The sequence below is a fragment of the Myotis brandtii genome, unplaced genomic scaffold, assembly GCF_000412655.1.
Source record: "Myotis brandtii unplaced genomic scaffold, ASM41265v1 scaffold1028, whole genome shotgun sequence".
In the NCBI taxonomy this organism is placed as follows: Eukaryota; Metazoa; Chordata; class Mammalia; order Chiroptera; family Vespertilionidae; genus Myotis; species Myotis brandtii.
This window is the reverse complement of record NW_005353448.1, coordinates 361,446-381,298: the sequence shown is the minus strand read 5'-3', so window position 1 is coordinate 381,298 and position 19,853 is coordinate 361,446. Positions and strand designations below refer to the sequence as shown.

Here is a 19,853-nt window from a genome sequence, read left to right as displayed (position 1 = left end):
GCTCCGCTGATCCTGGTGCTGGGAGGCATATTACCCTTTTACTATGAGGCCTGGAGGCCTGGTGCATGGGTAGGGGCTGGCTGGTTTGCCCTGAAGGGTGTCCTGGATCAGGGTGGGGGTCCCCGCCTGGCCAGCTGGCCAGTCTGGGTGAGGGGCTGAGGGCTGTTTTCCGGCTGGCGAGTGACTAAAGCTTCCAACCGCTCTTTTTTTCTTTTTTTTATTTTATTCTGGGCCAGCTTTAGCTCTGGCTCTAGCTCTGAGGCTTCGTATCTGGTTTGTTTGCCGTTCTATAATCGAAACAATGTATAACTTCAGCTCTGAGATCCCGGCAGGCTGAAAGCTGGTTTCTGGGGTTTTGTTTAGCTTCTTATTTGCAACATAGTACATAGTTGCTTAGAGTTGCAACTCAGAGGCCGGCAAGTCAGGCGGGGAACGTTGGAGTCTGCAGTCACTGGAGCAAGCAAGCCTCATGTTCGCTTCCAGCTGCATGGCTGCCGGCCGCCATCTTGGCTGACAGTTAATTTGCATAAGGATATGCTGATTAGCCAATGGGAAGGGTAGCGGTCGTACGCTAATTACCATGTTTCTCTTTTATTAGTGTAGATTGCCTAGTTTATAGTATGTACTTTCTGGGCAATAGGCATAGAAAGATGAAATTAAGTCATTCACTTAGCTTTTAAAATTATTTTCTCACTTAACAGAGATGTGTCAAAAGGATTAATATAAAGCCCTTGGTACATAGTAGGTTCACCTCTTGAATACTTAGAGTGGAATGATGCTTTCTCACATGAAATTTGTTTCTACCAATAATAGAGAGGCTTTACATTTTTTCTTATTTATACTATAGAATCTTATTTCTCACAAAACCATAATTTGCTTTCAAAAATATATTTTTATACTATCTAAAAAGATCTTTATTTAGTGCTGCATTTATTTTACAAAGGTTAGATGCTTATTTTAGTGATGATTTGTCATTAAAATTATGTCAAAATGTCTTAAAATGTTGTTGAAACTGTAAACAAACTCATAACACACACAGAGCTAATTATGGATGCCATCTGTTTATTTTTACAAAGCTTTTTTTTTTTGAAGACCATGGCATTGTTTGCTTATGATAAGCTTCAGGATTATTATAATGACTAAATCCTGTCCTTCAATTAGTGTAGTTGAAGATGGGAAGACAATTCGTTTGTTCACTGACCTTTTCCCGTGTCAGAGTGTATGAAATACAACATCATGAAAAAGAAACTATTGTGAAGTGCGTTTAGAACATACTTAATTTTTATGAGAAAAGAAATTGATATCAAAGCAGCAGATGTGTCCAAAGTTCTATTTAAAATTTTCAAACTTATTCAAGGCTTTAGGTGAGAGACAGATGACCTGGTCTTTAACGGTGCCATAAGTGGCTTTATTTTAGCCCAGTTCCGTTTAGGAACTTGTAAGCTATTGATCAGATTTACGATGGTGTGTATCCCTGTTAGTATCCCTCTCTGTCAGTGCATGTTTTTGTACATGTGTATCCCATGTGTTAGTGTGGAAGGCCAGGGATCCCCATGACAGCATCATCCAAGGTAGTTACCAGCAATTTGCTGAGAGAGCAGTGTGATTTCACTGGCTCAGTTTTGCTGTTGTGCATGCTAAGCACTCCCCACGTAGGTCTGGAGGGAAAACAACCTGCAGGATCCATCTGCTGCTTTCTGCTACACTGCATTGATGTAAGAGTACGCTAATCGGGTTGCCTGTCAGGACAGGTTAGTGAAAGCATGCAAGTGGGTGAGACTTAGGCTGGACTAGTGCTTTGGAAAATCATAATCTGCCTCTGTAGATGCCATGCTAAATGTAGCAGAATAGGTTGATTATCAGCCACATTGAGAACTGCAGTTAAATATGTAATTTTCGGTTATGAATTAACCGAAATTTAAAGTGTTAAACATTGCTGGACCACTCACTTCTAGTTAAAAACTGGGAAAAGTGATACAGATAGTTTACAAATACTTTCTAGTTGTTAGTTTTTCTTATCATACTTTTGCATGCTATTGTGTTTATTATTTAATTTTAATCTCTCAGTTTTTAGTCAAATATGATTAAATGTAATTAACATTATTTTACCCAGAAATTATTGGACTTGTTCTTGCTTATTTCTGTTTATTTACCTTTTCCTACACCTATTGACTGGCAGATCTTGGCCTTGCAGGTTGAGCATCCTGTCACAGAATGCATTACTGGCCTGGACCTAGTCCAAGAAATGATCCGTGTTGCCAAGGGTTACCCTCTCAGGCACAAACAAGCTGATATTCCCATCAACGGCTGGGCAGTTGAATGTCGGGTGTATGCTGAGGTAAATGAATGATGTTGGGAGGAAGGAGGGTGATTGTATCTGAGTCATGAGACCCTAGGTATAGTTAAATAACAAAGTAAAGTTAGGATTTTATAATCCGTGTCAAGTATTTGATTATGTAATCCAGAATTGAACCAGAAAATAAGGTTAGATAATTGTGACATAATTCAAAATAGTTTAAAAGGATTGAGTTTAATTAATGTTCATGTGTTTTTCCTAGATGGAAAAATAGCTACCAATCAGTTTAAGGGGCAACAAAGCATTTAATATTCTTGTGCTTCAGTGGACCTTGGGTTTGTTTGTTTGTTTGTTTGTTTGCTTGTTTCAAACCATATTTGAAATAAACTGCAGCATTTATTTCCATATTTTTAAGAGCCTACCCTGAGCACACATTAGTTGTTAATTCAATATTTACTTAAATTTTTTCAACAGTTTTTTTTCCCTAAAAAGTTCATCCCTTATGATTACATGAAAGTAATAATTAAAATTTAAATTGCAAAGCTTTTGATAAAACTTTTCCTTCATAATTTTAATTTTACTCATAAACACTCAGTTCAGTACTTTCACGTTATTTTATAAAGATACCTATAAATCAGATAAAGCAATCATGTCTGAAAATGCTGTTTTCAAATTATTAAAACTGGAATGTAAGAAAACATACTGTCTTTTACTTTTAGACATGAAGCCTGTCTGTCGAAATAAAAAATAAATCAGCAGTATTGGAGTTTAAGAATACAGAAGTTGTTTGGAAGTGTTGTTTAAGGATCTTGAGAAATACGTTGTGGCTTGGTTATTGTTCATGCTTTTTTATTATATTTTAAGTGTTATTGTTCCTTCTTGTTATGACACTGAATTTATGTAATTTTTATCCTGATGATCTAAGGTATTTATAGTTGAGCACATATCTACTACCATGTACAAAGCTGCTTTTCAGGTCTTTATTTAAAGAACAAAATTATCAGATTTTACCATATGTGAGCTGTTCCGAGAGTGAGAAAAACAAATATCTTTAGTGTACTACTTTTGTTGTTCTGAACTTGAGTGTGTTTTGATGTAGCGCCTAAGTTATTTTATTTTTGCCCAAGGCCTTCTAAGAAGATTTATTAAAAAGTTGGAATTTTACCAATTTCAATAAAGTATAATCAAGGTTAGGCTAAATTCTGCTTACAGTTCTGTTTGATTTTTATACTTCTAAGTTGTCTAGAGTGAGTATAAGACAGTAATATTCTGAAATCTGTGATTTGATAAGTACTGTGTATGGAAAAATAGACCTATAAATGCTTCTTCATTGTGTAAATATTTAACCTTGTGCTCATCTGTATTTCAAAGACTGTGCTTCCTTTCCTTTGAACTTTCAGGACCCCTACAAGTCTTTTGGTTTACCGTCTATTGGGAGATTGTCTCAGTACCAAGAACCAATACATCTACCTGGTGTAAGTCATTAAACTGTAGTACCAAGTGAGGGCTTAAAAATCTTGATTTATGTCATACTTTTATGTTAAAGCATGTCAACACCAACGGGTGTAAATTGAAGGACAAGTGAAATTCATGAGGAATTACAATTTTTTTAAAAATATATTTTGTACTTTATAATGTGCAGGAAGTCAGAATCCATTTGACAGGGGAAGTCTGGAAACATCTGACTTCTAATCTAAATAAATAATAGTTTACAATGTTCCTAATTCTTTCAAAAATTGTAATTAATAAGAGCATGGAATCCTAAGAATGGGAAATGACTTTTCTGTTAGAATTTAACCTTTTCAATAAGTCTAATCCAGCTTCCCTATATAGTCAGATGTCAGGAAATTCAAGCCCAAAATCAGCTTGTTAATTGAAATGGATTAAGGAAAACAAGCTACCTCATTTTGGATGTCACTGACTTTAAATACATGTTATTTATACCAGTTAAAGAAAAATGATCACTGTCTACTTTATTCCATTGTTCTTCTATATTTAATAGTTCTTTAAATAGTTTTTATTGCATAAAAAGAACAAGGACATACCCTTTCTTTTAATCAAGGTAATAAGTGCACATATATATGACATGGTGTTAGCTGGTGTGTGACAAGGCTGTACCATCTGTGAATATGATTATTCAGTTTGATTACTGGCATGAAGATGGTGAAAGATTACAGGAAGAATTCTAAATTTGAAGATGTTATTGGATATATGATTTATTTCACTTTTAAAATTGTTTTTGCCCATGTGCTTTCTAAAGGGACTTGACCCTTTCTAGGGTCGAAGACTCCATGCTGTGTTCAAAGCCTGAAGGCAGAAAAAAAATTGTAAAGATTTAACAGGCATTATGTGATGTTAAATAGCAGATGAGAAAACAAGTATTATGGGGACACATCTAAACATTTTTTTTAATCAAACAAAAAGTATTTAAGTAAGAATTCGTAATGATAACTCTAGTTGTTAGAAGTTTTCACCATGTTGTAATAGCTAGCAGGATGTCAAACATTTTGCCCTCGCAAGTTTTTGCAATTTGCAATTTTCGAACGTGAGACCTGTTGAAAGTATAAGTGATAATGGACAAACTATACCCCCTACGGTCTTTGTCCCTCCAAATCTTTCTTCAATTAATGCTGCAGCAGGAGTTTTATGTAATAACATTTGTGGTTGTGAGCCATCCATAGAAAGAAAAAACAATTAAAATGCCTTAAATGTTCTGCTTACTGCTGTTATTTGCTTGCGTGAATGTTGCATGTCAGCTAAATGGACCAAGGAATAGATAAAGTGATTGGGTGCGGGAGAGTGCACACTAAGCTTTGTCTATCATTATTGCTGGGAGCAATCAAATTGATGTCAGCAGGACAGTAGATGCGTTGACAGCTGTAATTATGTATCTCCATGGTGATCACTTTTGGCCTGTCATGGAGGCCCACGATTCCCCTTCCTTGGAAGCATTTAATCAGCTTGGGCTGTCACTTGTCAGGTAGACATGGTGGGCTGGGAGTTGTGTTGAGGGGGAGAGGCGAATCGGGAGTGAAGGGTGGGAGATGGGGCCACTGTTGGTACGGAGGAGAGACATTTAAATGATGCCAGAGGTTTCTGAGCAGTGGTTTGAGGCTCTCCTATATGGGTGCTTGGGTGTTCCCCTTCTTGCCTTCTTAAAGTACATCAGTCATTTTTAACATAGGAAATCCTTTGTGTCTCTTACCATTTTGGTCAAAAGAATACAAACTTCAGAGTTAAAGTACGGTTTGTACTTTTCACATGCTTCCTTAGGCCTAATATTTATTTATATGGCAAATATGAAGACTTTCTTTTTGTCTTTGGCCACCATATTTTATAAATTTGTTATTTTCAGACTGCAATTTTGTTCTGCTCAGATATTTGTGAATAATTTTATCTGACTTTGTTCTCAAAGCTTTTAGTGTAAAAGCTAAATATATTCTTTTGTATAGCCTTTGTTTCACTTGGAGGAATGGAGACTTGATTTGACTTTTAATTCATTGTTAGGCATTTTAGAAAGCTGGTTATTATTTGAAAAAATATGTAAAAGCAGTAAATTATAAGTGGGAGTTTTCTTTGTTGGTAATGTTGATTTGCTTATACAAAGATATGTGTTGATGATATATAATACATTTTGATATTACCCTACTTACTTTTAAAGGAAAATGATATAACCTTCTGTAATTATAATTTTAATAAATAACAAAGACAAAATTATATTTGGGGGCCCTACGTGACCTAACTCTTGGGATGCTATTATTCAAGGCAACTGAACTTTTAAGTTATGAACTATAGGAGAATGTAATAAATATTCTTTATTGCCTTTTATTTTTCAGTGGGTTGAACATCGAAGTTCCACACTGGCTTTATAGCACTTTATGTAGCAAATAATAGAATATGTTTAAAGTAAAAAGTTTTAGAATTTGTACCAATTTCAATTTTAAATACAGCTTTAGCAAGTGTGCTAAGGTTTTAAATAATACATGGTGGTAAAATTAGCTCTTTAACTTTTTGCCACTCAAATTAAGAAATTGCCAGTTCAGAGATGTCTTTTCTGATATATAATTTGATTACCAGTTGCCATTTTGGGGCTATTTAAATGTGGGGAGAAGGTAGATTATGATTTTATTGCTTTCACAGCTGCCCCGTTAATTCTTTTCTAGTTTTAATAAACACTGCTTGTGAATTTCATAGAACTTCAGTTTATGTCCTGAAGTATGTTTTCAGAAAATAGAAAGCCAAGTATATTTTTTAAGTGCCCCGATTGACTTTCATTTAACATTAAGGTTTTCCTATATGAAAGTGAATGCAAAGAAAATTTTTGTGTTTTACAAATACAGGAATAAAAGTACTCTGGGTTAGTTATAAGGTTATCTTCTAAAACCTTACAAAGAGAATAATAACAGTGTGACTTTTTTAAGGGGATGAAACTATGCTTTCTCTTTTGATGTCACTATATAATAAAGCCATCATCATACCCTCGTGTGGATATCCTAGACAAGAGGTTCTACATGTGGTCCCTTGATAATTGCCTAAATTAAAATATTAAAGGCCTAACAGCCGCTGCGTTGACCTTTTTCTGTCTTGCTGCAGACAGATGAGCTGCTGTTTATTAGGAAGGCTTCTTCCCACAGGTGAGGAGCTTCCGCTTCTCTCTTCCCACCCCTTTACAATGTTGGGCATCAAAGTCCTGCTGTTCTTGCAGCTTCGATTAAATTCTTCCATCCTCAAGACCCCTAGGACATGCTTGACAGTCTTAAGTATTTTGATTAGCTTTTAAATACTTCAGATTCCTAAACTTAGGCACCATAATTTAATAACTATTTCATCCTCAGCAACTGCTCATTTAAAAAGTTTTACATGGCTAACCTCTGTGCCTTATTGCTGATATCAAACTGGGAGATGAAAACAAGAATCAGCGATGTACTAACTTGTTGGCTGGTTAACAGCAATCAGGCTCTTCAAAAGAATTTTTTGAACTTGTACTATTCCTCCCCGCCCCCCATGAAAATCACAAAATCAGAACTCTAATTGGGGCTGTGTCCTTACAAAGCAAAGCCATGAAAAAAGCTGTGTAAACAGTAAAGTCTCAGGGGACTAACAGTAAGAGAAAAAAAGTGTTTTACAGTTGAGAAGGTGAGGCAAAAAAGGAAAGTGTTGCAGACATGAAAGGCTCAGAAACAGCTTTCCTGTGGGCTGATGAGCTGAGCCCCCAAGTCCTGCTGCATGGCTTGAGTGGGGTCCTCACCGGAACTCTCAGACGCTGCAGTGAGGGCCTCATTCATGCTATGCTTCAGTTGGAGACACCATCAAATAGCTACAAACGCATAGCAGGATAGTGATGCAGAAATGCTTCTCTCCCCAACCCCCTTTTTCTTAGTTTCTTCATTTAGTGGGAAAACAAAAATATGTATGACTGAATATTGACAGTCATTTGGTCTCTATATATTTCTATATTGTTGTTCTATTTTCCAGAAGCTAAATGTCGAGATTGAAATTATCCATCTGTTCCATGGAAATTAAATTTGTTGTTAGAAACATATGTGTACAATATGAAGTTACTTTCATTTTTTTCTGTCTTCCAGGTCCGGGTTGACAGCGGTATCCAACCAGGAAGTGATATTAGCATTTACTATGATCCAATGATTTCCAAAGTTAGTTCAATTTTTAATGGCTTCTTTCAATTTTATTCTGAAGGGCAATAGACCTATTTAATTAAGAAGTTTGAAACTGGTTCTTTATCTGAATCAGGTACTATAATTAAACAAGGACTTGTGTACTGATGGAAAAGTAAAAACAGAACAGGTTTTCTTTAAAGAGTGAAATTCAATATCATGTTAGTTTCCAACACCCCTTCTTCCCCCATCAACTCAAATCAAACTACTACCAGCCAATAACAAACTTATCTAACCTGTGACACCAACCCAGCCTATTGCAGTGAGAAGGAGTTAGGGTGTTTTCTGGCCATTCCTGAAAATTGCCTGTGATAAAACTAAGAATGGCAGGTGATGTCGAAGAGTTTGGGTGATAGGCTGTGTTTGTCAGAGTACTTTTTACCTTTTCTCTTCAAATTTTATAAATCACAAATTTTGTAAGTTTCACATAATTAAATTGTATGTAAGAGTATAGGATTTCTTTTTTGCCCACCTGTCTTTTAAATTGGACTTTCTGAAATAAATTAGCTCTACTTAAATCTTTAAATTTTTAAAAATCTTCAGAATTTTAAGATCTTATAAAATGTGAAATTTTGACCGCTGTTGTTAAAATTGTGGGTTTTATTGAGGAAATTCTATTTTTTCTAAACTTTTAGACTTGTATTAAAGAATGACTTCTTTATTATAAATCTTTCTCAAGATTTTTTTCCCGTATTTTGGGGGACTTTTAATGTAGTTGCAGTAAACAAATCATTTTTTTCCTTTTTTTTTCCCACTTGTTTAAATGAACTTTAGGTATTTTGTTTGTTAGAGAAACACTATTTAATAAAAAATACATTAAAATATTATAGATCAATTTAAACGAATATAGTTTCATTTTAGATGAATGCATATCTGTTCAGAAAAGTGGCCTGCAAATGAATTTTCATACTGGCTATTGAAAATACTAAAATGTACTAAATGTATTACATAAACGTGTTGAATGTACTAAAATGCAAACTACAAATTGACTAATGTAATAACCAGAAAACTCTTTCATGAATAGTTAAAGTGCTATTTTACTGCTAATTTGTATAAGATACATGTAAATAAGCACAAAATCAAACAGTAAGTTTTTTAGTACAAGAACCCATTGCTTCTATATTATGTTATTTGTAAATATTAGCTATTCAAGGTTTCAAACTTGGAACCCACAGAAAAATAGGGAACACGAAAACCTCTTTCCTAATCTCCCACTATCCCAGATGTTTCCTTTTGATTTCTTTCCTTTAAAAAAGTTTATGCTTATTTTTGTTTATCTCAAATAACTCTTTACTGTGATAGTGAACTGTAGGAGAAAAGTCTGAAATAGCTTGATTCAAATATTCATTTATTTAGAAAAATCTTGATATACTTAATTTAAATAGAACCACTGTGAAGTTTTGAAAGATAATATGGGATATTATGGGAAGTGAATTGTTCGATGGATTGGTCTATATATCTATATAAATCTTTTTGTTTGCTTGCTTTTAGCTAATTACATATGGTTCTGATAGAACTGAAGCACTGAAGAGAATGGAAGATGCACTGGATAATTATGTTATTCGAGGTAAAAGCAAACATTTTAGGTCCTGTTATCCCTGGAGTTCTAGAAAAATAGCTTGAAGATTTACTAACTAGCGAATTTGATACAATATTTGTTTAAGTGGAATAAAAAAAAAGCTTGAATTAATTAAACTGACATACTAATTAAGAATAAGTATTTAATTTTCTTTAGCAGTCTTATACCTTACATATATATCTTAAATCATAAGTTTGGTTAAATAGCTTAATTTATGACCTTTCCTAGATGAACGTAAAGTTTTTTATATGTAAAATGGTTCTTTATACTGAAGACTTATGGTGGGTGCAGTTTGACAGCAGATTTGTTATATTATTATTGTCTTTGGTTTTTTGAAGTATGAAACTTGAAAATGTGTGGAGATAGAAAATATTGTGGCCTACATTTGACTAACTTGAGAGTAGAAAGAAGAGCTCTTTGTTTCTATGAACTAGAGAAAATTATAGAATATTTTCTAGGAAATACAATTTTGTTACCTCATGTGCATACAGGATAGTTTCTAATATCTAACAAAGTGAGATTCTATAAGCCTTTAGGGTATGTAGTGATAACTGCATTAGGACCAGCCATTACACTTAAAGAATTAAAATAGAGTTACACTTACTCCCCTTAAGGAGTAAATTGCATTCTAAATGTTATTAGCAACTTTTCATTCGTAATCAAAAGATCATTTTACGTTAGCTCAACATAAATTATCATCAGCTTCAGGATAATGGACTTTAACATCAAATTTAAAGTGTAAAATATAAGTTCACTTAGAATTATGACTGAATCATGTAGGAAAGACCATATGTAAACAATATTGAAAGCCCATTTTAGGTCCTTCTCAGTACTGTGTGCAGCATTATAAGCTTTCATTGCACTTTGTCCTATTGCTTCTCCAAAGCATTTATCATAACTAATTGAAGAATAAATTGTGTAATTAATTGCTAAATGTTGGATTATCCCATAAGAATATTAGGTACATGAGGGCAGCGATGGTGTTTATCTTGTTTACTTGTATATTACGGTACAAGTGCTTAGCAGTGTCTGACACATGATAGCTGATGAATTCATATTTGTTGAATGAATTCATGAAAGACTGAGTGATAACTGTACCTATTTCAAGGAATTTCTAATAAACTTGGTGTGAAAAATACATAAAGATGAATATAATATAAATTGGTAAATGTCTTAATAGTGGAGTGAAAAAGTAGAGTGGGAATTCAAAGGTGCGGAGGGTATCTTTCTTTTCTCACCACCCCCTTTTGGTCCTTTGAAAGTCATGTGAGTACTGCATTAGGGCTCATAGGTGACTCTGTTGAGAGTACCTCACTATGTGATTCCTTCAAACAACACCCTGGAGTAGCAGCATTTTTTAATGGACTGGAAACTTACTGGGTAGGTGAAATAAAAGGATGGCACACGCGGGCATCTTTGGAATGTGACTTGCTCTTGTCTTGTGGAAAAGCAACCTGGCGTTAGATGTTAAAATAAAAGTAAATACCCTTTGACCTACTTGTTCAGTTTTTTGGAATCTTTCCTAGAGAGTTAAAAGACTGACTTGTGAGATGATGTTTACAGGGACATTTACAACACCATTGTTTGTAGTAGCCTAAATTCTGATTCACCAGTGTTGACTAAATGGATGAAGGATTGAGTAACTTACTGTGCACCTTCATTGTAAAATACTAAGTAACTATGACTTGAAGGCATGTCCATATGTGTTGTTAAAGTAAAAAAGCAATTTGAAGAGTAATGTTAGTGCAATCTCATATTAGTTAAACCACCTTCCCATCCTAAAATAGGTTTCATTGTGTTTGGATGAGCATAAAGATGTGGTTGTGTACACATTACGGACCTCTTCTAATCCTTGAGGAAACAGGTTTTCTGGATGCAGAGTGCTTAGGCTAAGAAGGTATTCCGAGGGGGCTGTACCCTTTATCAAAATGAACTCCTAATTCTCTTTCCTTTTCATTGGCCCTGCTGTCCTATGCTACCACTATCTATATCATGGACTGGCGCATAGCTTCCTGAATGGGTTCTCTATACCTGCTCTTTACCTGCACCATCCATTCTTCAGTATGGACCGAATAAACTTTTTAAAGTGAAAACCCAATTATCACTTCCCTACTAAACACCGTTTAGTGTCTTCCTGTTGCCTTTCGTGTGGATGCCACAGTTTCATTTTTATCACTTTCTCTCATGCCCTCCTTCTTCCTGCTTCACTATTGTTTTCATTTCCTAGGATGTGCTATTTTCTTTCCACCTGAGGATCTTCAAAATTAGGTTATTGTTAAAACAGCTATAGCAAAGAGAAAAAAAAACAGTGACTTAAGAAAGATACAGTTTAATTTCTTTCCCCTGTAAGGATGTTGTCAGGGGCTGTTCAGGTGATTCTTATATTCACAGCAAATGGTTTTCATTTTGGGGTCCAAAGTGATTGTGTTTGTGCCCATCATCAGGCCTCAGCAGGAAGGTGGCAGGGGCAGTGGAGGTTCTGTGCTCTCCTCCTATTGGTGCTGAATCATAAGGTCATACATAGCTGCTAGGAAGGTGAGAAATGTAGTTGATATCAAGTGGCCATATATTAAGCTAAAAAGTAGCATTTCTTTTATTAGGGGAAGGAAGGGAGAATAGATATCGGTGCATAACTAGGGAAATAAATACATCTGCTCATTTGTGGAAACACATACACACAAGACCAGAACTAATAAGATGGTGTACCTACAGGAGATGGAGGAAGGATCTGCTGGAAATGACTGGGAAGCGTGAAACAAAATACATGGCATGAGGGGAGAGACTTCTTTGGTTATACATTTTTGTATAATTCTGACTTTTGGATCTATAGTAATAGTCAAAATAAGTAAAATCATTAATGTTCTAGGGAAAAAACTCAAGTGGAATACAAAGAGAAGCAAATGGACAGGAGTCTATGAATCATATACTCATGCTGAAGGAGAGAGAAAACAGCTAGCCTAAAGAACTTTTAGCAGTATTTTGATTGATAAGCTAAAGATAAAATATATGTAAATAAATATGAAATTCTAGTTAGGAGATTTGTTTTTCCTAGTTCATGGGTTAGTAGTTCTGAAACCAGTTTATGTCTATTCTGGGATTGAGGAAATAAAAACATTTTGGATAAGAAGAGCCAAATTTCTCACTGTCAGAGAAAGGAGTTACAGATGTGGAAATGGGTAAGGGAGAATTAACCTTACAGTGTTGAAATGAAAAAGAATTCTTAGTTTTTGCCATAGATTGAAAAATAAGTATATAAATATATGTTATTGTATACGTTTATGTTTGTGAACATGCATGTGTGTATGCCCATATATAAATATATTCTCTAGCTCAGGGTTTCTCCATGTTAGCACTATTGACATCTTGGGGTAGACAATTCTTTGTTGCGGGGGCCTATCCTGTGCATCATAGGATATTTATCAACATCGTTGGCCGCTACTCACTAAATGGCAGTAGCATCTCCTCAGTTATGACAACTAACATTTCCAGTCATTGCTATATGTGCCCTGGGGGACATATTGCCCTTGATTGAGCACACCAGGCATCTAGATCTTGTTTTCTAAATACCATCCTCCCATGAATGGAATCAGTACTCATTGATAACATGGCTGATTTCAGTAAGAGTATAAGATGAGCCTAAAATACCTTGTATAAGAAAGTAATTAAGTGTTCAAAAATGATACGGCAAAGATACAGGAGCCAGCTTTAAGAGGCTCCCACTGACCAATCGGGAAATTTCAGCAAGAAGATAAATAATGCTAGCAATTTATTAAAATCCATGGAATAAAATAAGAGTCTAGGAGTTCTTATAGATATAAATAGTTGAGAATGATAATTGAGGGAGAAGGCACACTTCTTCCCTTACAGTAGAATTTTAACTAATAAGTGTAGAAAAACACTTGGCAAACACCAAATGTTTAGGTGAAAATCATTAGTGATGGATGCTAAAGTTAATGGGTGAAAATTAGTTAAGTATAATAGGAAAATAGTACCTTTAAAAATGGAAAAACCTAGCAACTTAGAAGATCAAAATTAACATCATTGGTAATGAGACAGATCAACATCATGTGCCTCTTGATATGATGCACTGAAAAGAGCACATCATTTCTGTGACATTCTTTTAAAAAATGTATAACGTGAGTATAATCAGGAGAAAACATCAGACAAACCACATTGAAAGACAGAGTACAAAATAAATGGTTTGTACTCTTCAAAAGTGTCAAGGTCAAGGAACACAAAAGTGGATCAACTTATCTAGATCAAAGGAAACTAAGGACACATGACAACTAAATGCAATATGTCATCCTGGATTAGTTTCTGGACCAGAAAAAATTGTTTTTTCTTTTGTAGTAAAGGTCATAAATGGGACAATTGGTGGAATTTGAATAAGGCCTTTAGATTAGGTAATGATGCTGTTATCAATGTTGATTTTCAGATTTGGTCATTGTACTGTGATTACATAAGAGATTTACTTTGGTTTTAGGAAATATACACTAAAGTATTTAGAGGTTAAATGCATATTGTCTGCAACTTACCCTAAATGTTTCAGAATAAAACAAAAACAAAAAACAAAATACCAAAAAAAAAAACTGTAGAGAAAGAGAGGGAAGGAGGAAAAATGAATGACAAAACAAATAAATGTGATAAGATGTTGTTAACATTTGGAGAATCTGGGAAAAGGATATAAGTAATTCTTTGTATCCTATTTTTGTGGAGGTTCTATAATTTTGAAATTATTCAAAATAAAAAGTTTTAAAAATAGGCGCAGAGGAGTATACACCCTCCTCTCTCCAAAGTTAACACGTAAGGAATAAAAACAGATGCATTTGCAATTTGTAATTATATATCATTCATCTGACTAATTCTAAAGAAGAGAGGGGTTTAAAAAATATGTTATGAAGGACAGAAAAGGAAGGGCAATTTACTGTCTAGTTTGATAACTGTTTAGTTGTTTAATTATGTTCCCCCCACCCCAAGTTGATTGTGAGTTTTTGTTAAAATAAAGAATCTTTACAGCAAAAATGAATTAGTGAAAGTTAACTTCTGTGTCCCCATGCAGTCAGCAGTGGCTTTGGCCTCTGTTTGATCCTGGCAGTGTGTGGAGCTAATGTCTGGCCAGTGTTTTGGAAGCAGCAGGTAGTCAGGAGAAGGCTGCTCCTAGGGGTCCTCCTCTGTGGCTGGTCATGATTTCCCATACAGATGGCACCTCGTGAACTTTGGCAGAGGTCATCCTCAATTCCCAGTCCAAAACTCAGAGTCATAATTTTTATGAGTATGTGATTAATAATATTGTTAAAATTATAGACTAAGTCTCAGAGAGTACCTCTACTGTCTGCTTATTGTTTGAACAAGGATCAGTTTAAGCGGGATTGCCTTTCCTGGGACATGGAAAGAAAGTAAACTAAGTATAAAATGGTAACTTTCAAATATGTGGGATATCTTTGAACAGTTCAATGATTTTTTCCCACTTACCTGATCCTTTGAGCTTTTAGGTATAAAATCATTTTTTTTCATTCCCATTTGGTTTTAGAATTAATTAATATATAGTAGTTTTGGGAGCAGTTAAGGCATCTGGATTTTGGTCGTCCCACGTTAGCCAGTGTTTTACCTTATAGTTGTTAGGAAAGAAAAACACATAATGGTTTGATTTTGTATGGTAAGATGTAATATTTAATTTTTTAAAATTTATTGATTGATTTTAGAGAGGAAGGGGCAGGATGGGTGAGGGAGGGAGAGAGAGAAGAGAGAGGGGAACATTGATTTGTTCCACTTATTTATGTATTCATTGGTTGATGCTGGTTGATTCTTGTATGTACCCTGACCAGAGATCAAACCCACACTCTTGGCGTATTTGGACGACACTCTAACTGAGCTAACCAGCTAGGGCAGTAATATGTAATATTTTATTCAGAGAATATTAAAGAGAAAATGTTTTTGCACATTAATTGTATTCCTGAAACATCATTTATCAAAAGAAAAGTATATATTTTCATGCTGTATTAACTATTCAAGTAGAAAGATTTTTTAGAAGTCCATGCTTCACTTTGTGTGCTTGAGTGGCTCTGTTCTTTGATATCCAAAATGTAAATTAATATTTGCTTTTAATTATTTTGAGTTATGTTCTCTAAAACAAGCACTTTTTAAACTTTAAATCTGGAATAAAAATACAACATATCATTTATTCTATAAAATTTCATACATTTTAATTTTTTGGATGTCATCAGTCACAAATTGATCATTGGACATCAGAAAATAATCTTATTTTTGTTCACATTATTATTAACTATTTCTGAAAGCTATGTTGTATTTTACTGAAGACAGAGTCTGATGTAATTTATTTTGGCATTGGGCACCCAGAGAGCAAAAAAATTTATACCAGTATTAGGCTGAACCAAGAAAGCCAGTAAAATTAAATATGAAGTGTATCAAGTGAGTAGTATTATTTTTATTTAACTGGATGAGGTAAGGATAAAAATCCCGAGTTAGATTGCCTTTCTAAGTTGTTCATTACTTATGCAAAAAAGCTTATAAATAAAAACATTCTGAATTCTGTACATGAGAACACCTTTTTTTTTCTTCTGTTAATCCTCACTTAAGGATATTTTTCTATTGATTTTTAGGGAGAGTGGAAGAGAGAGGGAAAGACAGAGAGAAACATCAATGTGAGAGAAATACATCGATTGGTTGCCTCTTGCATGAGCCCTGACCAGGGCCTGGGCTGGGAGGAGTCTGCAACCAAGGTACATGCCCTTGACCAAAATCGAACCCAGGACTCTGGTCTGTAGGCCAATGCTCTATCCACTGAGCCAGACCAGCCAGGGCAGAACACCATTTCTCAGAAATAAAATTAAAACTATACCTTGATCTAACTTTTATCCTTTCCTGTAAATTATACATGAATTTTTTTTATTTTTATTTTTGCTTTTCTCTGTTTCTCACTTTGTTCTGGATACATTTCCATGCATGTCCACCTCCATGACATCTGTATCCTTCTGTATGTACATTCTAATCTGCCCACTCTTCTGAACTCATCATTTAGACATCATCAATCTTATCTCATGGGCATCTCAAATTTAACTTGCCCAAACTTTTCCTCTCAACCTGTCCCTTTTTTGTAAATGACATCTTCTATCATGTAGAGCCAGAAGTTTGGGTGCTGTGCTTAACTCATCTCCCCCACTCTTGACAGCCGCTAAGTCACCAAGCTCTGTCTGCATCCTGAATGTCTCTTAAATCTGGCCACTTTTCTTCATCTGTGTTGTCCACCTTCCAGCTGTGGGCTGAGGCTTTGCCATTTTTCAACCTGTCTCCTGCAATTGTCAGTTAATGGTTTCCCCCCATCTTTACTCCTGCCCCTCCCCAATCCCTTTTCCAGCAGCAACTTGAGTGATTCATGGAATGTATAACTAGTCATATCTGCCCTATTTAAACCATTCTGGTCACTCTCAAGGTCAAGTGAAATCTTTGTATTTTGTATGGCTATCAGACCCAGAATGCCCCTCTCTGACTTTTCAGGCACACGGTTCTTTCACTTTGCTCAGACACTTGGGCCATGGGTCCTTTCAGCCTCTACTTAGAAATAGCTGTGGTATCCATTTGCTTTACAGCAATGAAAAGTCCTCCCTAATATTACCCTGTTTGTGGCCTTCTATACCTTTTTCTATTTTCTTTCCCAGCCAGGAAAATTAGTGTAAGTCAGAAATACTTTCCTTTTCCTGGAACTCCTGTCATTTCCTATGCATGTAAATCTCTCTGGCAAATTATCACCCTTTTCTTCATCAAAAGAGTTTTAGTTTGTCTGTAAAGTATACAATAAAGGGGTTCATTTCCCTTTGATAGCCTGACCTCTTTCAAGGAATCGTTTGTTTTTAAATTCATGCTGCCTTTTTGTCTTTCTAAGCATCCTAACATATGGCCTTTAGTTGCTCTTCATTTTTCTCTATCTAAATATCACCTGTAAGATAGGAAGATGTCACATTTTGCAATGATTTCTTAGGTTTATTGGTTTCACCAGAACTTTCTTATACCTTCTGATACTTTCCCAATAGATAAATAATTACAAAGGCCTTAGAAACATTAGTGATTGAATGTAGACTCAGTCATTGTCCACAGAACAAGGTCAGGATAACTGCATTTCTCCTGGGCGTGTGTTATAAAGATATTTATCAAATCATTGTCTGTATGTAATAACTTCTTCCATGGAGTATTTGTGTAGCTAAAAGGAATGATATTAATACTTGAATTGTGGGACTTCCTCTAAGTATTTTAAAGAAGTTTGAAGAGATTGAAAATTGGATTTTATAAAATTTTATGCACATAGTATCTTCTGAGAACAGAGATGCTCAGAACTTTTCATATGATTGTTGGTATGGTTTATTATAAAGAGATCCATAGAGAAATGCCTAGAAGTGTGTATTGGGTTGTTGACATTGATTGCCTTAGAGATAAGAAGTCATATTGTAAAGATATATCCTTCTTCCTAATACATACACACTAGGGTATGGGGTAACCTTCTGTAACAAAGTTTCCTAAATACAGTGGTATGAAAGGGCAGGAATTTATTTACTTCCCATGTAACACTCTGGCTAGTTTATGCTGATGGGGCCAGTTAGTGTTCTGTGGTCATTCCGGGAGACACTGATGCTCACATGCACATTCCCATTCCCATCTTGCTTGCTCCGCTTTATCTACATCGGCAAATCTGAGTTTGAGCCATATCAGGAGCTCACAGGAAGAGAGAAATAAAGGAAGTCCAAGCAAGCAATTCTTTTTTCAAGAAAGTGAGGCCAGATTTGGATACATCACTTTAACTTACAGTCCCTTGTGTAGAAATTAGTTTGTCATGTCTAGCTATAAGGAAGACAGGTAAGTTCAGTCTGTGTCTGGGTGGTCTTTGTTCACCTAAGACTATTACTGTCAAAAACATGAAAAGCAGATTTTAGGGGAAACCAGCAGTTTGTCACAATATACTTACATATTCAAAAATTTTTAATGTATTATTATTTTAATTTATATTATACTAAACTTTAGATAATTATCCAGTCTCTCTGGATCACAATTTTCTTTTTTTAATCCTCACCTAAGGATGTTTTTCCCTTTTTAGATAGAGTAGAAGGGAGAAAGGGAGAGAGGGAGAGAGAAACAGTGATGTGAGAGAGAGACATTGATTGGTTGCCTCCTGCACATGCTCTGATCAAGGCTTGGAATCGAACCTGCAATCCAAATATGTACCCTTGACCAAGATCCTTCATTGCGCTAACCACTGAGCACCAGCCAGGGCATCTTTTCTTTTTTTTTTTTAAATTCTCACCCAAGGATATATTTTTATTGATTTTAGAGTGAGAGGAAGGAAAAGGGAGGGGGGGCATTTATGTGAGGGAAAAATGTTGATCATTTGCCTCCCGTACACATCCTGACTGGGGATTGAACCCACAACCTTTTGGTGCATGGGACAATGCTCCAACCAACTGAGCCACCTGTCCAGGGCACAGTTTTCTTATTTTTAAGTCTCTTTTTTCCTTGTAATTTTTAAAAATTCTATCACTGGTTACTGAAAGTTCACTAAAAACAGGTTCTGTATAATAGCTCTCTCATTTTTCTTCCTGTGATATCTTATTGTGACATGAGTAGTAGGGGTAGAATAAATGTTGATAGATATACATGTTGATAGATGTAGATTAATTTGCTCAGAATATCAACATTTTTAAAACCTAATAGCAGATATTGGCAAACTTTTTTGGTAGAGAGCCAGAGATGCAATATTTAGACTTTGTGGAGTACGTGGTCTGTGTTGCAACTACTTGACTCCATTGTTGTAGCATGACAATAACCATATGTAAACACTGCTATATTCAAATAAAATTTTATTTACAAAAATAGGTGGTAGACGATATGACCTGCAGGGAATAGTTTGTTGAGACCCTTCATTTTAGGATCGCTATGTCCTCAAGATAGAAATAGGTACCAATTTAGATCTGTGGAGCTTCATTCTTACAGAGTATGAAATTGGAAAGTAGGTAGGTAGATCACTGCTGGGGCTTAGGATGCAGTACTTCTATCTAATGTTTATTATATACTAGAGGCCTGGTGCACAAAAATTTGTGCACTGGGGGGCGGGGTCCCTCAGCCCAGCCTGTGCCCTCTCACAGTCTGGGACCCCTTGGGGGATGACCACCTGCTGGCTTAGGCCTGCTCCCTGGGGGATTGGCCCTAAGCTGGCAATCAGACAACCCTCTGGCAGCCCGGCAGCCCTCGGGAGATGTCCACTTGCCAGCGGGGAGCAGACCTAAGCTGCAGTCGGACA

The 19,853-nt window shown here is 35.5% G+C and overlaps 1 protein-coding gene across 4 annotated transcripts in view; it reads left to right on the top strand.

Moving 5' to 3' along the window:
- The window catches only part of PCCA (propionyl CoA carboxylase, alpha polypeptide), a 335,923-nt gene that overhangs the window by 160,298 nt on the left and 155,772 nt on the right, over positions 1 to 19,853 (top strand). For all 4 annotated transcript variants that reach the window (XM_005856400.2, XM_014536081.1, XM_014536076.1 and 1 more), the window contains 4 exons: positions 2,195 to 2,338; positions 3,697 to 3,771; positions 7,882 to 7,950; positions 9,463 to 9,538. In XM_005856400.2, coding sequence (XP_005856462.1) covers positions 2,195 to 2,338; positions 3,697 to 3,771; positions 7,882 to 7,950; positions 9,463 to 9,538 — 364 coding nt within the window. The remainder of the gene's footprint in view (positions 1 to 2,194; positions 2,339 to 3,696; positions 3,772 to 7,881; positions 7,951 to 9,462; positions 9,539 to 19,853) is intronic.